This window comes from Limulus polyphemus, unplaced genomic scaffold, assembly GCF_000517525.1.
Source record: "Limulus polyphemus unplaced genomic scaffold, Limulus_polyphemus-2.1.2 Scaffold969, whole genome shotgun sequence".
Classification (NCBI taxonomy): Eukaryota; Metazoa; Arthropoda; class Merostomata; order Xiphosura; family Limulidae; genus Limulus; species Limulus polyphemus.
Genome location: NW_013666579.1, coordinates 142,986 through 158,088, shown reverse-complemented (window position 1 = coordinate 158,088; position 15,103 = coordinate 142,986). Strand labels below are relative to the sequence as shown.

Below are 15,103 nucleotides of genomic sequence, written 5' to 3'. Positions count from 1 at the left end.
CAAAATTTGGTTTCATTATTATGTAGGGACAGCTGTTATACAAGCACATTATCACAAAGTTGGATTCATTATTGATGTAGATAGAATTGTTATACCAGCAAATTTTCGATTTTAGGATACATTATTATGTAGGGACAGCTGTTATGCAAGCAAATTATCATAAAGTCGGATTTTTATTGATGTAGGAACAATTATTATACAAGTAACTTATCACAAAATATGATTTATTTTTGATATGGGGACTATTGTTAACCTTAGTGGCATTCTTGTATATGGGAATTTTTTGCATCATAGTTATCACTATTTTCAGTTTTCTTTTAATGTTGTAAGAAGGACAATAAAGCTTTAAGTGTGTGTATTGGCTCTACCCATGGTGTTGAGTGATGTAAAATAACAGTAGCCCCCCAGTGGCACAGCGATATGTCTGTGGGCAGAGCATAGATAGCCCATTGTGTAGCTTTGTGCTTAATTACAAACAAACAAACAACAGTAAATGGCAGAAACACACAGCAGAAAAACTTGGCCTAAATGCTGCAGAATCAGAAAGTAAAGTTTACCTTGAGACTGTTTTGGGGTGAATGATCTATATTCAGCTGGCTCACCCCGAGACCACAATGAAAAATAAAGCAAGAATAATAAAAAACACATGCATCAAATAAACTTTATTAACACCTTAACTGCAAAGATTTTACACGTTAACCCCACAGTCTTTGTTTTAACATCAATAAGGAAAAAAATGAATGAATGAATAAAAAAAAAAGGTCAGCAAATAAAACAAAAGAAAAACTGTGTTGTTTTTCAAGAGTGTATGGTGTCAGTGAATTCTTTATGATCTTTGGAGCCGAACAGGATGACAGCAGCTCTACTTAGTAGAGATGCTGTTATCCTGTTCGGCTCCAAAGATCATGTTGAATATTAGGGATAAGCTCTAACATTTGATGTGAGTATGTGCACCAGATGAAGTTCATACAAACGTGTAGTAAGCCTATGTGTAATGCAATGTGTAGTAGCAATTATATTTGAATAGTGCATGTTGTAACTGCGGATTGATGTACAGGTAATATGGTAGTAGGTAACATAAACAAAAATAAGGGTGTCACTATAATCATCATTGCAAATGTGTAGTACCAACTACCAAGGGGTTTTATTAGTAAACCATCTTTGATGCTATACTGCACATCATATGAACTGCTGCATAATTGATATTTAGCACTTATTAATCCTGGGTAGGTCTAAATATGGGTAAAACTTTTAAATTTAGCTGGTCTCATTTTTGAGACATTGAGACCAGGACCTTCTGATGGGTTGTCTCAAGACCTACAACACTGTCTGAGATTGTCTCAGTGTAACTGCCAAGAAGGTTAACCCTATGAGCATGAATGGGTCAAAGTGAGTTTGTCACAACCTTTCTACAGAGTTGCATTCAAAGTTTGATTATCAATGAATGTCAATAAGTATGGCATCAAACAGAGTTAATAATTCAAATAATTCTTTATTTTTATATATATTACTTGACATTTATTTATTCTTTCTATCCTTACATGATCTTCCGAGTTTAGCACAAATTGCACACTTATAGATGTTGCTAAACTGTAATGTAAATTTTAGCCTTGAAGCCTCTTGTTTTACTGAGATATAAACAAGAAAGTCAGTCACACGTCATAACTCTCCTGTCATATCTCTTTCAAAAAATGTAAATAATTCTCTCTGCTACTGGATTATCTATAACCATTAGAGAGAGAGAGAAGATTCTGATTTAGAAGATTCCTTACAAGGCTGTTTCATTGATGCTCCTGATTTTAAAAGATTTGTCTTTAGTTTCATTATTTACTTTGTAGATTTTGTCTTGACCAACTAACATAGTTTTTTAAATTATAAATAGTATTTTTAAAATAAAAAAATTATGTTGTGGAACGCTGATATTGTTACAAAAATGTAAGCTTACGATACGTTGTCTTCCTAATGGCAAAAAATGACAAATTCAAATGTAAGTACTAAATTTATTGTTTGTTATGTATATTTTCTATTTATTGTGATAAAAGTAACAAAAATGCTAAAGTTAGAAGCATATTAGGTAAGGAAACTTTAACCAAAAAATCTTTCATGATTCTCCATCATAGCACTTGCTCATTGTGAGGCATGATAGTAATGTGATTGTGGTGTACTATTAATCGATCATTTGTATACACAAAGCTGTGTACTCTTAAAAGTTCTAAATGCAGCTTTAAAACTAAATGAACCCAGAGTTGAAAAATATTAGCTGGGATTGTAGAATTGCTATCATTCTAGAAATTAAAAAATATAATTTAGATTTATTTCATATTTTTTCAACTTTTCAGTTTACTTTCAATTGCTTATTTTGCTACACTTAGTTTAAGGGTGAGAAAATAACAGATAAAATATAGTTTTACTGAAGAAAATATAATTATATTAATTCACTTAGGAGGTTCTAGAGGTTATGCAAATAGAACTATAAGATGAAAAAAAAATATTCTTCACATGAAAATCACTTTGTACTCAGACTAGTCACCAAAAGCTTCATAAATTCCTAGACAAATCTTTAGTAAAAACTATATTAGAAAATCTGATTTTTTGTGCACAAAATACTTGTAATGTTTACTAAAAGCTTGCCAAATTTCATCAAGATACATTTAGTAAATTTAGGATTATGTATAGTTTTGTGGTTGCAAATTTGTTCAAAATGATGGAGCCCATATATAAAGAGTTTGAAAGCTAGTGTCTGAAATCTTAATTAGATTTTAAAGTTGTATGAGTTGTAGGTGCATAATATATATATATATATTTTTGGGCTTTGATATGCATTAATTTCATTATTGTTTAAAGTGCTGGTTTGATCACCTATTTACAGTTAATGTAATGTGTAGTACTAGAACTATTGATTTATATATGTATGTATATGTTGAATATTAGGTGAGTGCTGTTCGAGGAGGAGATGACAACAAAGAATCTCACTTAATCTTGGAAGAATGTTTAGAAGATAATTCATGGGTTAGCAGGGTAAGTTCTACATTTGTTTAATGTTAGATCTAATTAATAATATATGTTAATTATTATGATATCACAATATTACTGTGGTTCTCTTACAAACTTTAATAAATAATTGTAAGTCTGTAAGAGACTTCTGTGATTTGACCTTTGTACCTGTCGTAACGTAGTATGGTTTTCATACTCATTATGGGAAGCTTTATAAGCTCAGTGGTGGAAGCACTGGCCTTGTTAGTCAGAGGTCCTAAATGCGGGTCTCGGTGTCTCTTTTCTTGTACGAGTGTATTGACTTCAAAAGTATCTATTATTAATTGTTATGACATAACAGTATTACTATGGTTTCATAATGTAAATGTATTACATTTTGACTCTTAGTTTCCTGCAAACATAAATAATTTCTATACTTTTTACCTAAAAGACACTTGATTACTTGTATGTCCTGCAGTTTTTGCTTATGTTGTGGAAGCATATATCCCACAACATTTGGAGCTGGCAAGTCAGGTTTAAATCTGTGCATTACCACAAAATATTCCTTGCACTTAAAGCTGCAGGTGTTTTGTAAGAGTGAGTGTTACAATTAGTCCTTTAACATGGGTTGTGGAGTGTTCCTGACTGGCTGCCTTCTCTCAGTAGTTCAAAATTAGGGGTGGCATTAGATAAACGGCCTTAGTAGCTTTGCCATAAATACAAAATTCATATACCCCTTTCCCATCATTGGTGTGGTGGGCAACCTAAAATAATCTGTGGGCCACACGTACATCTCTCAAACATTCTTAAGTGCTGCAAAATAAGGTTGCAGATTGTCTACCATTTGTCTAAAGCATGCAAATTGGCAACTGTTGTCAGTTTTTGTTCAGCATCTTATAATCTAAGTCTACTTAACACAATATTTTGTTACATTTTATTTTTACTAGCCATACTAATGTAAATATGAAATAAAGAGAATATGACCACAGTGAGTGTAATATTTATTCATTCACAAAAAACATTTTTATATTTCATATTCCATAGTAGACACATTAGTATAGTTTTAATTGTTTATGGTTTTATATTTTACTCATATACAGATCATCCCTTTAAGAAAGATAATTTAATCTTGTCATAGAAGAAATTGTAAAAAAATGATTACAAATAATTTTTTAAATTTAAATAAGCAAAATCAGAGTTACTCGTACTGCTGAATAAAATTAATGTTGGTCAAAAATGCCTTGAATGTAATGAAAATGGATTAGGGAAGTGGTTAAATTAAGTTTTACAAGAAGGTTCATTGTGTTTTCTGTTATCCTTTAGCTTAAATTGAAAAACAAAGGAAATATTGTTTGTAGCATGACTAATACAATAAACATTATCACTTCAATTGTGTAATTTATGAAAAAGGAAATAATGTTTGTAGCATAACTAATACTATAAACATTTAACTTGCATAATTTATAAAAAAAGGAAATATTATTTATAGCATGACTAATACTATAAACATATTATCATGTAACTTAAATTGTGTAATTTATGAAAAAGGAAATAATGTTTGTAGCATAACTAATACTATACACACATATCTGTAGAAACAAACTTTAATTTTGATGTTTAAGTCATGGAACAAATGTGTTAATGAAGTATAGGTGTGATTGTATAAGTAATTATTTTTTTTGTAGTTGCTTTTCTAGATTACTTGATATATGGATATACTTTAAGAGTTGTGTTTTTTAGGGAACATCTGTTGGGTTGTTTTTATTTCCAGTGTATTTTGATATTTTCATTACTTTTCAGATGTTTACTGAAGTAGTGGAAATGTGGAATGAGTGTGAAAGGAGGAGGTGACAATAAAGATTCATCTCTCCTACATAATTTTTATTGTACAGTCTCATCGAACTATACCATTTGTACAGCCAAAAGTTTAGTGAAAATTTTTTTTCTGGGACTTTCCTATTAATTATGAGGTGACTTGTTTTCCACTCAGGAGAGATCATTGTTAGATTCTTTTTTTTTGTCTGCAAAACCTTTGTATATGTATATATACCTGGGTTGTCAATGTATTTTAGTTTTAGATAAAAGCATTAATGTTGGCATTATTTAGACAGTTTGTTTTCTGAAGTTTGCATTCTTTGGATAAGTAATGGCTTAAAAAATTTTTTAAAAACCTACATGTGTATATCTTAATAATAATAAGTGAGATAAAGTTTAATAATAAATATTTAATTTTTCTTTTCAGATTAAAAAAAGTCAACTTATAAAATTGAAAATATGAATTGGTTTGACGCACAAACATTTTAGACAAATGTTACTTCAGCATTTTTAATTGATTTGAGGTGTTTTTTTTCCCCTCCATGATGTAATATAATGATGATTTAATTTTTGTATTACCATATTCCGGAATATATATATTATGTAAGATACACTAAAAATTCTTTAACTGCCTTGGTTGTTTAGTGTGGTTGAATTTTTATAACTTAGAAAGATAATCCAGCTTATAAACCAGAAAAATTGATATGGGTGGATTTTATTTTATTTTATTTAAAGAGTTTTATCATTCTTTTACATTCTCAACTCCATTAATTGACATCAGTAGGAACTGATGGATATTGTTAGAAAACACATGGCTATTATTTTCCTCTAAAGAACTTAAAAATGCAAGTATTGCCCAACTGTTGCATATTTTAATCTCGCTGTTCTTACAATTTAGCACTGTAGAAAGAAAGTCAAGATGATAGTGGATAAAGGCAAGAGTTGATGGTTATTTAATGATTTTTTAGAATATTTTATAATCTTTTGATGTTAAAGTTAAAAACTATTACACTTTGTAAAGAAATGAGAGAATTACATGTCAAAAATAAAAGTCAAGTGACTGGGATACACCAGATAATTATTTTTCCATTGTGTCTCCAACACTGAGAAAGTAAAGGAATTTCTAACATATTAATGGAATGAAATCATATACTTAATAAGAGTAGATATATAACTACAAGTAATGGATAGTTTATAAAAAAATTTCAAGTACTTTGATAAGAAGGTACAATTAATATAACAGTTCTAAGAATTAACAAGATTTAGTGGATAAAGGAAAATTTCAGTCTGCAATTATTGGTTATATTTTAGGTTGTAATAAGATTGCTTAATGTTTTATAAAGAGGTGTGACCAATAAAATAAAGTTCATGTTTTTTGAGGCTTAACTGGCCTTTAAGTTAACCCTATATGGTTAGTGATTTAGGGTTTTATTTTATCAGAAAAATGCATATGTCCGAAATTATGGTTAGTTTCTTTTTGTATGTTTCTTAAACATTTGACATTAACCCAAAGTCACAGAAACTAAATGCTATGAATTGAAACAGTTTAAATAACAATGTGAACAAATGATCAGAAAAAAAAATTGTTATAAAGTACATACAATTATAAAATATATAGTGATATATATATTACAAAAGTCACACACACATCTAAACTAGCATTAGTTTTAACATCTGTAAGGAAAAAAAGAATGGAAAATAAAATGATCTCACCTATTTTAAGTGACTTTTGTTGTATATCAAACAATTAGGCCTAAAATAAAAATGTGTAACACAAAACTAGGAACAGAGTATGACAAGAATGATATAAAATGTTTTGTAATAGAAGAGGTATCTGCAGAGTAGAACTCGTACAGTTATGGTGATGAGATTAAACCTCTTTTCACAATCCTATGTCTTACTTCAACAGACACCTCTCCTATTAGGATACACTTTACTATATCCACTCTGTAGTTTGTATGTTAAGGTTTATTTGTTTATCCAACATATGTTAGATGCTATGTGTTTTTGGCCCAGTTCTTTGGAATTATATTTATATATATATATAGTGAGGTTTTTTGCATATTTTTATTGCTCTGTTTTTCCATTTAAACTTGATGGTTAAATATTTTGGGAGTGTTTTTTAAATACAGAATACCATTATAGATAACTAAACAAAGTTAAGCAGCCAGAATTGGTATATTAAGTATACAAAAATTCAATCACTTTATGTATTGGTTTCATCTTTTCACTTTGAATGTATAACTATATGTCAAATATATGACTTAATAATTGTTAAATTAACACTGGAGAATTTAAATGTCTAAATATATGCCAAGTATAAAATCTCCAGCAGCCATAAATTTCTTTAACTTTTAAGTCTCCATAAACAAATCCCTAAAGTTTTACAAATAGTTTTAAAAGTCCTAGAATTGAAAAAACTATTCTACTTCTCATCTTGGGATGTCAATCTGATGATGACTTTAACTTGATGTTAGTAACTGATGATTTCATGACTATGGTCTGAGGAGGAAATCATTTACATACTTTATAATAAAATCTTGAAAACTACCAGTTCATCTACACTTTCGGGCAGTTGGTAATTAATTGGGTTTTATCAAGTAAGGAAGGTTTTTAATAATCTTGTTAATTACTAATAAGAACTTCAAAACATCTTGATTTGCTATTACAAGAATTCACTCATCATGTTGAATATTTGTTTTTATTTCTTATAATATGCTGTCTGAAACATATCTAAATTTTCGACTAAAACGATTTTTTTTACACCATGTTATTTGAATTGTCTTTATTTACTAAAGTGAATTACATATGCATTTGAGAAATTAGTAACATTAACTGGATGTGACAGATGTAGTGTGCTTTCTCTCATCAGTTCTTAGAATTAATGCTACTGATTTATTGTTTTAGATTATTCACAACCTTTATTTTCTCTCATCACCAGAACCATAACTTTTGGCAAGAAATGTGAAGCCCAATCTATCATTTGTTTCACTATCAATCGGAGTTAGAATGGTCTTAGGGTATTCCACCTCTTGTTAATAATGAACAAGGACATTTCATAAAAACAAGACTAGCCCTTGTCCCAGGATGAGGTGTGGACTTCTCTCCACCTAGTCTAAATTAGTAACAAATGACAAATTGAATGATAGAACTGAGCTTTATTTTTCTTTTTCACCAAAAATTACAATTTTCGTAATAAGAGAAAAAATTACAGTGAGGATCACTTCAGAAAACAGACTCAAATTCAGATGGTTGGAAAAGAATTTGTACCTGATGTTCAATTTGTTACCTTTGGCTTCAAAAAGTTTGTTAAAGTAAGGAAAATTATATTATACAAAATTTCACAAATATACTAAGGAGCCATATGTAAGCTTCAAAAATAGTTGTTACGAAGAAAAGGAGTGCATTGTTAAGAATTTTTTTTCTACATTAGTTAAACAGTTGGCATTAACTCAAATCCCAGAATCCAAATTTTGTGGAATGAAACAGCTTGAATGAAAATGTAAACAAATGATAAAAAAGTGTAAATTCTCTACAAAGTAGTAGTGGGTACAATTATAAATTGCATAGTGGTGTATGCAAAAGTAAATTTTAGTATAAAAATTTTTTTAGACTTAACATAATTTACAGTTGAAGGTGCTATATAAAGGGATTGATTGGCTCTTTTTTTTAATTCTCAAGGTGAGCTATCTCTTAGAAATAATGTTTATTTTGCTTACTGTATTGACTTAAGAGTTACATCTTATATGTTTTAGCATTGATGTTTTTAATCCAGTATTTGGAAAAATAATGTTTACCCTTGTTGTGTCTTATGATGTTAATATAGTTTGACTGTTTTGCTCATACTTCATAGCAGAAATGGTCATTAAAAGTTTTTTAACAGCTTTTAATTTTTTCCTAAAAAAATTAATATCAGAATTAATTATTAAAGAATAATGAAACAAATTCATTCAGGTATGAAACCTGTACTGAGTGTTGTATGTTTTTATCACCATCTTTCAAAATGGTCATATTTAGTGTTTGACATGCTTTATTAGAAATTTCTAAAATAAAATAAAATAAAAAAAACGTTTGACAGGGTTAAGAACATGGAATATTACATTCTGTTATATGCATACAGGATATTCATGGCTAAAGCCCTTTTACATTTCCTAGAGATTTAAAGGATTACTTTTTTTCTAAGCAAATGTGTTTATAAAAGTATAGAAAGGTAGAAAGCTATGTTCCATAACCTTAGGTTAAAACGTTTACCACAAAAAAATCTTGAATATATCCATTCTTTTATTTGTTTGATTGAGCATGTACCTTTACTGCTTAATTCTTGAAAAAGTACTTAGTATAAATTTTCAAGACCTCTTCCAAAGTTTTGAAAGTAGAGGTAAATTATATGTTTCTTTTATCAATCATTTTGTGTTCAACAGTGTTTCACACGCTGCACGCTGGTCGTTTTTTGCTTATATTTATGATTCTAACCTCAAGCTTATAAAAGACATGCAAGCTAACAGTCTTGTTTTGTTTCAGGAAAAAAAAAAGAGCTAAACATTAGGTATTTTGTGGTGTGCTATTCTGTAGGTAAAATGTGTTTAATAAAAAAGTAATTGTATTCTATATTGAGAAAAGTTGTTCAGTATGCTAGCACAGCATGCTTAGGTAATGGCTCTTTTATGTTAAGAAGAGAATGGTGTTCATAGATGTAGTAATAATGCATGATCTTGTGTTTAATATATTAACTAAACTGCAGAATTTATACTGTATAAGACTTTTCACTTGTATATATGAATATTTCTAGGTGTGCATTTTATCAGGATGTATTGAAAATAAATCATGATTATCACATTTAATAGATACCTTTATTTCATGTTATTATTTATGTAAAATCAGAGTAAGCTACAAGTAACTTATTCATGCACAATAAAGCCTTTAAAAAAAAGGCTTTTTTGTTTATCTGTATTTCTATGAAGTTTTGTATCAAATTAATGTTAAAAAAAATTTAAGGCTTCTTTGGAAATGGCATTAAGTATCTTCTAACTGAAATTAGCAGTGGATATTGCATGTGCAGCGTGAATTTGCCTGTTCACAAAACAGTGACTAAATACATGTATGTAATAACATTTCTATTTGAAGTTAAGTTTCCAAACAATTCAGGTACATTATGCTAACCAAAGAAGGATGAACAGTTTATAATAGAAAACATTTTAGTATAAGTGGCCAAAAAAGGGGAGGGGAACCAATTTCATTTCTTACAAAATGGAGTCAGATTTTTCTTTAGGGTTAGAAAGTCCTCCGTGAATTTAAGTTCCCACAGAAACTTAGTTGTTACCACAACTTTTTTAAACCTTGGGAAAATAATAATTTTAATAGTCAGTTACATTTTAGATCATCCATATTATGAGTAGGAATTTGTTCAAATACAGAAAGGTATTAACAATCACTTGCTATTAAAGTGAAAAACATTTTTCCCAGTAAAATGGTTTACTAGTTATTGCTGTACAACAGTAATGATACTAGAGTGAGTTTCCCTGTATTTATCAAAGAACGATCTTAGAACTTGGCAACTTGTGCATGATAAGTACACTTCAACAGTGTGAATAAGGCCTATTTATCCTTCAAGAATAATACAATTTATAATTTCATGCATTTAACTCTTTTTAAACCCATTATTTTTTATGCATTCTGCCAGAATTATTTTCATGATGTCCTTATAAAACTTCCAGTATATTTACCAAAGGTGGATAATAACATGGTTTGGATTAGTTTTCAGCCAAAGAGACAAATGTTATCAGGCGCCGTCACCATCTGATGGGTAAATTGGAATTTTCGGCCGGATTCTGGCAGCGTCCACTCAGGTTTAAGGAGTTTAATGCAATGACATTTATTAAAATAGTTCTACGGCCATGCATTAAAAGGGCATTTAAAGTGACTGACAAAACAATTTATTTTATTTTTAACTTGTTTTCTGAAAGTTTAATTATGATGATAGAGACTTACAATTTTAAATACAGACTAATATAGGTATAGACATGTACATATGTTAAATGTGTATTTATTCTTAACAAGGTTAATGCAGCTCATTGTATATAGTGAGAAAGGAAGGTAAATTAGATAGATAAATACAACCACGATTTTAATTGAAATTAAACATATTTGGCCTAGATGGAAGTATAGTATGTGCTCTTAACAGACTGCCATAAGTTGTAATTTTTTTCAAAGTAAAATATTATAGTGTTAACAAGAATACATTAATAGTACTTGTGCATTATTAATTAAATCTTTCAGCAGTTTTGGATTTTATCTTTGTTTTTGAATTGTTGAAAACAGTACATTTAGGCCAATTGCAATACTATAAAAGTTAAAATCAAAAAGGTGATAAGATTATATAGTTTTCATTAATAAATTAGAAAACTAAAATGAAACTTAAAATGTACTGTAAGCCCAATAATGAAAAAAAAAAAAAGGCTTATAGACATACAACATTCATCCTGTGGTATATAATTAAATATATTTCAGCACTATTCTGGTACAAAAATATCTTATTATAAAGTACCAGTAGGTCAATGTGGAAAGTCTCTTATTTTGTACATAATAGTGTATTCTGGATTTAATATTAACTGGCAGGGTTGTTTTTAATTTAAGTTTTGAAGACTGTATTATGCTTAGTAATAGCATATCTTACATAATTTTGTACAGTGTTTGATATCTTAAAAAGTGCGTGTGTGTCGTGCCAAATATTTGTAGTACACGTCACAGGTGTTGTTTAATATGGAAATGAGGTGCAGAATGGTATTACTGTTTGTTTCTGTATGTGGTGATTTTTAAGTATTATGAGACTTGTGTATTTTAGCATTTTTTCTCTGTGATTGTAACGACTTCTTAAACCTGTATATAGAAGATTTAAGCTTCAATAAAGCATTAAGCACTAAATTCACTTAACAGCCATTTGTTGTTCTTGTAGAATCAGTCAACTTACATTTGATGCTTATTTGTAAATGGCAAACTAGCTTAAGTTAACAAAATAACCTTCAAAAATTATTGTCTGTGGTTATTTGATTAAATGTGGCACAAACTTGTAAAGGAAAAGTAGTAGAACTTGATAATTGGGGAATGTATACATCTTTTTATTTGTGTCACTAAATGGGGTCATTGGAAATATGAGGTGTATATCCTGTACACTACTTCGGTGTTCTTGATTGTTAAATACAAAGATAAATTATTATTTTGTCAGTTATAATTGCACTAAAAAGGAAATTGTAAATAACATTTAGTAATGACCAAAGTGAACTTTTTGATAGTTCTATAATTTGGTTGCCATTTTTTGTTCTGTGTGGCTGATGTAGTTATACACTCTTGAACTCCTTTGTTTGCTAGTGTAAATAAATAACTATAAACACATTTTTTTTGTTATTCCTCCTGCTTCAGTTATAACAGCATATACACGCTTTCAGTAGAATAACCTTGAGACTGCATAGCTTGTTACTTCATAAAGTTGTTTTAAACTTTGATGAAACACTAAAAAGATCTTTGATTCTCAAAATGCACTAAAAAACAAAGAGTAATTTAAAACTGCATGTATCTTTTGTACATAATGTTAAAACTTTAATACATTCAGATGTTTGGTGAACATACCTCAGACTTCTTAACGTATTAAATTTTCAATATTGAAAGTTTGATGTACACAAAATACAGTTTTTTTTTGTCCTATAAAAAATACAGCTTTATAACTTTTTTAATAACAGATACAAGACATTGAAGTATGCTTATCAGAACACTTTATTTGAACTGAAACTAAATAACAGCATGTTCTAATAAAAAATCTGAAGTGTAGACAAGTACACTCAGTCATGACTGACAGAGAAAACTTAAAATATTTAGATTACTACTTTATGAAATTGTAAAGTGGGAAATTCAGGATTCTGTTTGGGTAACAGAGGCACTGTGGGTAAACTTATGACTATCCATGTTGCTAAGCGCTTAACTGACATACATCTGTAAGAATATCATTTAAACTAAATAACAGGGCAATAAACCTGATCAATATTTAACGGAAAGTACTAATGTTGTACAACATCCTAGCCACATCAAGTCACTTCTTATTTTTACGTGCATGCACACACACACTTCCAAAAAGAAAGATGAACATCTTTAAATTTTGAAGCTACAGTGTTCATTTAAGCACTAAAAATTTGGAAAGATAGCTGGCAGCGATTCTGGTTGTTGCCCAATGAAATCTGCCTTCACTTCATTCTGAAATTTGAAGATCTCTTAATCCACACTACTTCTGTAAAACTTCCTCCATATATCTGTTCATGTATTATTGTAATCATTTAATCCACAAGCTTTAGAGTTCTCTGCACAAAGAGAAGCTTCCCATCTTCTTATTATTAATTTTTTACCAACATGAAACTGTCCAATCATGCCACTGAAAAACATTAGTCATCACATCACAGCTGGTCCCTGAAAAGTTCCACTGGGAGGGGTAACTGAACGGAATTGTGAATGTCCTAACACTTGTTACACACTATCCAGAGTTTTTCAGCTCACTTTTTTCTTGTTTCTGTTTACTACTATCATCTGGAAGCACCATAGGATGCTAGACCTTTCCAAAGCTTGTGGACAATCAAGAGGGTTGTAATAAAAGAAGATGGCAATTTTGCCAAGTGTAGAAAAAAATCTGAAAGTATATTTCCTTTGTCTTTTTAATGCCACTGCCAAGTTCGAGAACATTTTTTTTTAATCTTTTAAGTAATCATTTACTGAATGCAGGTCTATTGATCTCTTGGTCTGTACCCTCCACGAGGGTTACCCCTTGTACTTTGTCCACCTCGAGCTACAAAGTAAATGAAGATTTTTGTATTAAAATGTTAAAAGACATACAGTTTTCCAATATCTATGGTCAAGCAAAGAACAAAATTTGCAAATTAATCTTCACACACCATACCAAGATAAGTTCAATTCTATGTTCAAGGAAACACTTAAGACACTGGTATATGAAGAAATGCACACTAGCTGTGAAGTAAGTACAGAGCTGGGAGTTCCTTAACCTGAGTTCGGAGAGACTAGCATTGAAGATGCTTTAAAACAACATAATTTATTTAAAAAAAATATTATTAACAAATCATTTGATTAATGTTATTCATTAAAAAAAGAAATACTACTGATTAAAATGATAAGAAATTTGCTTACGAGGTCTGTTTCCTCCACCACCACGTTGCATTCCACCTCCTCGCCTGAAGTTATTTCCATAGTTGTTGCCATAGCCTTCACGGTTACCATAATATCCTTGGTAGCCTCCTAAATAAAGTGTGAGAAATATGACAAGTCAGCAGTTCTGTTCAACTTACAAAAATCAACACTTAGTACAAGTAACAGTATTACAGAAGAAAAACTGTACTTTATAAAAATGATTTGCAACTGTTATTGCAGTGGTGTTTCATTGTACATGTGAGCTCTGGTGCGATGACCAACATGTTCAGCATTTATATAATCAAGTGTTTTAAAGAGCCCACAGGTAGACCTATGGTTGTAAAAATGTTACAGCTTTTTCTGAAGAACATTTGTTTAGTGAAAATGTCAAATGATGTAGAGCTAAAGAACACAACATTTCTAAGAAGGGAGCCTTCAATAATCTTTAAGGAAGCAGAAAAAACCCACACAGAAGAGTTTTAAGACAGCAAAGGTCTACAAAACATACCCCTAAGCCAACTTGGTTGAAAAAACTGAAATCATAATGCCATTTGACCACATAGTCGTCAACAGCAGTGCAATTCCAATGAGCACTTGAAATGTTTCAGTTAGGATTTTTATAACATAGGATAGGTAGGCTGTGTAGAGTGGAATGTAAAATTTATTATCTTGTATACTTCTTTCAACTATAGCTTGTTACAATTCAGTTTCTGAATACTTCTTAATTATGATGTTCAGTTGGTAGATTTATACTGAAATAGACCTTGAATCAATCTGCTCAGCTGCTTTGGTTATACAAAGTGCTTGACAGTGGAAAAACAATAAATGTTTATCATACAAGTTCAGATGGCAATGCAACTTGTTTTGCCTGTCATGGTGGACACAATGTCACTTGAAATACAAAGATTTTGTCAAGACTAATACTTGCATACATGTAATAGCTGTAACAAAGTTATCATGCATAGCTGAATGCCAAACAGACTACATATGATCAGAGGATTATTGGTATCACTTCAATATTGAAATATGGTAATTCTTGTATTTTTTTTTCTATTTAGTGTTTTTTTAAAAACATAAAATGAAGGGTCATAAGATTGTTTTACTCTGGTATCATAACCATTTAAATTAATCTGAC

At 29.9% G+C, this 15,103-nt stretch overlaps 2 protein-coding genes across 2 annotated transcripts in view; one reads left to right on the top strand and one right to left on the bottom strand.

Moving 5' to 3' along the window:
* Window positions 1-12,177, top strand: part of LOC106461481 — a 61,404-nt gene extending 49,227 nt beyond the window's left edge. The window contains exons 11-12 of the mRNA XM_022388452.1: window positions 2,932-3,018; window positions 4,774-12,177. Of these exons, the coding sequence (XP_022244160.1) occupies window positions 2,932-3,018; window positions 4,774-4,824 (138 nt within the window). The 3' untranslated portion in view covers window positions 4,825-12,177. The remainder of the gene's footprint in view (window positions 1-2,931; window positions 3,019-4,773) is intronic.
* A 360-nt stretch (window positions 12,178-12,537) lies between these two features.
* LOC106461480 (caprin-1-like) overlaps window positions 12,538-15,103 on the bottom strand; it is a 39,451-nt gene continuing 36,885 nt past the window's right edge. Inside the window, exons 11-12 of the mRNA XM_022388451.1 lie at window positions 13,969-14,076; window positions 12,538-13,612 (exon numbers count right to left, since the gene is read on the bottom strand). Of these exons, the coding sequence (XP_022244159.1) occupies window positions 13,551-13,612; window positions 13,969-14,076 (170 nt within the window). The 3' untranslated portion in view covers window positions 12,538-13,550. The remainder of the gene's footprint in view (window positions 13,613-13,968; window positions 14,077-15,103) is intronic.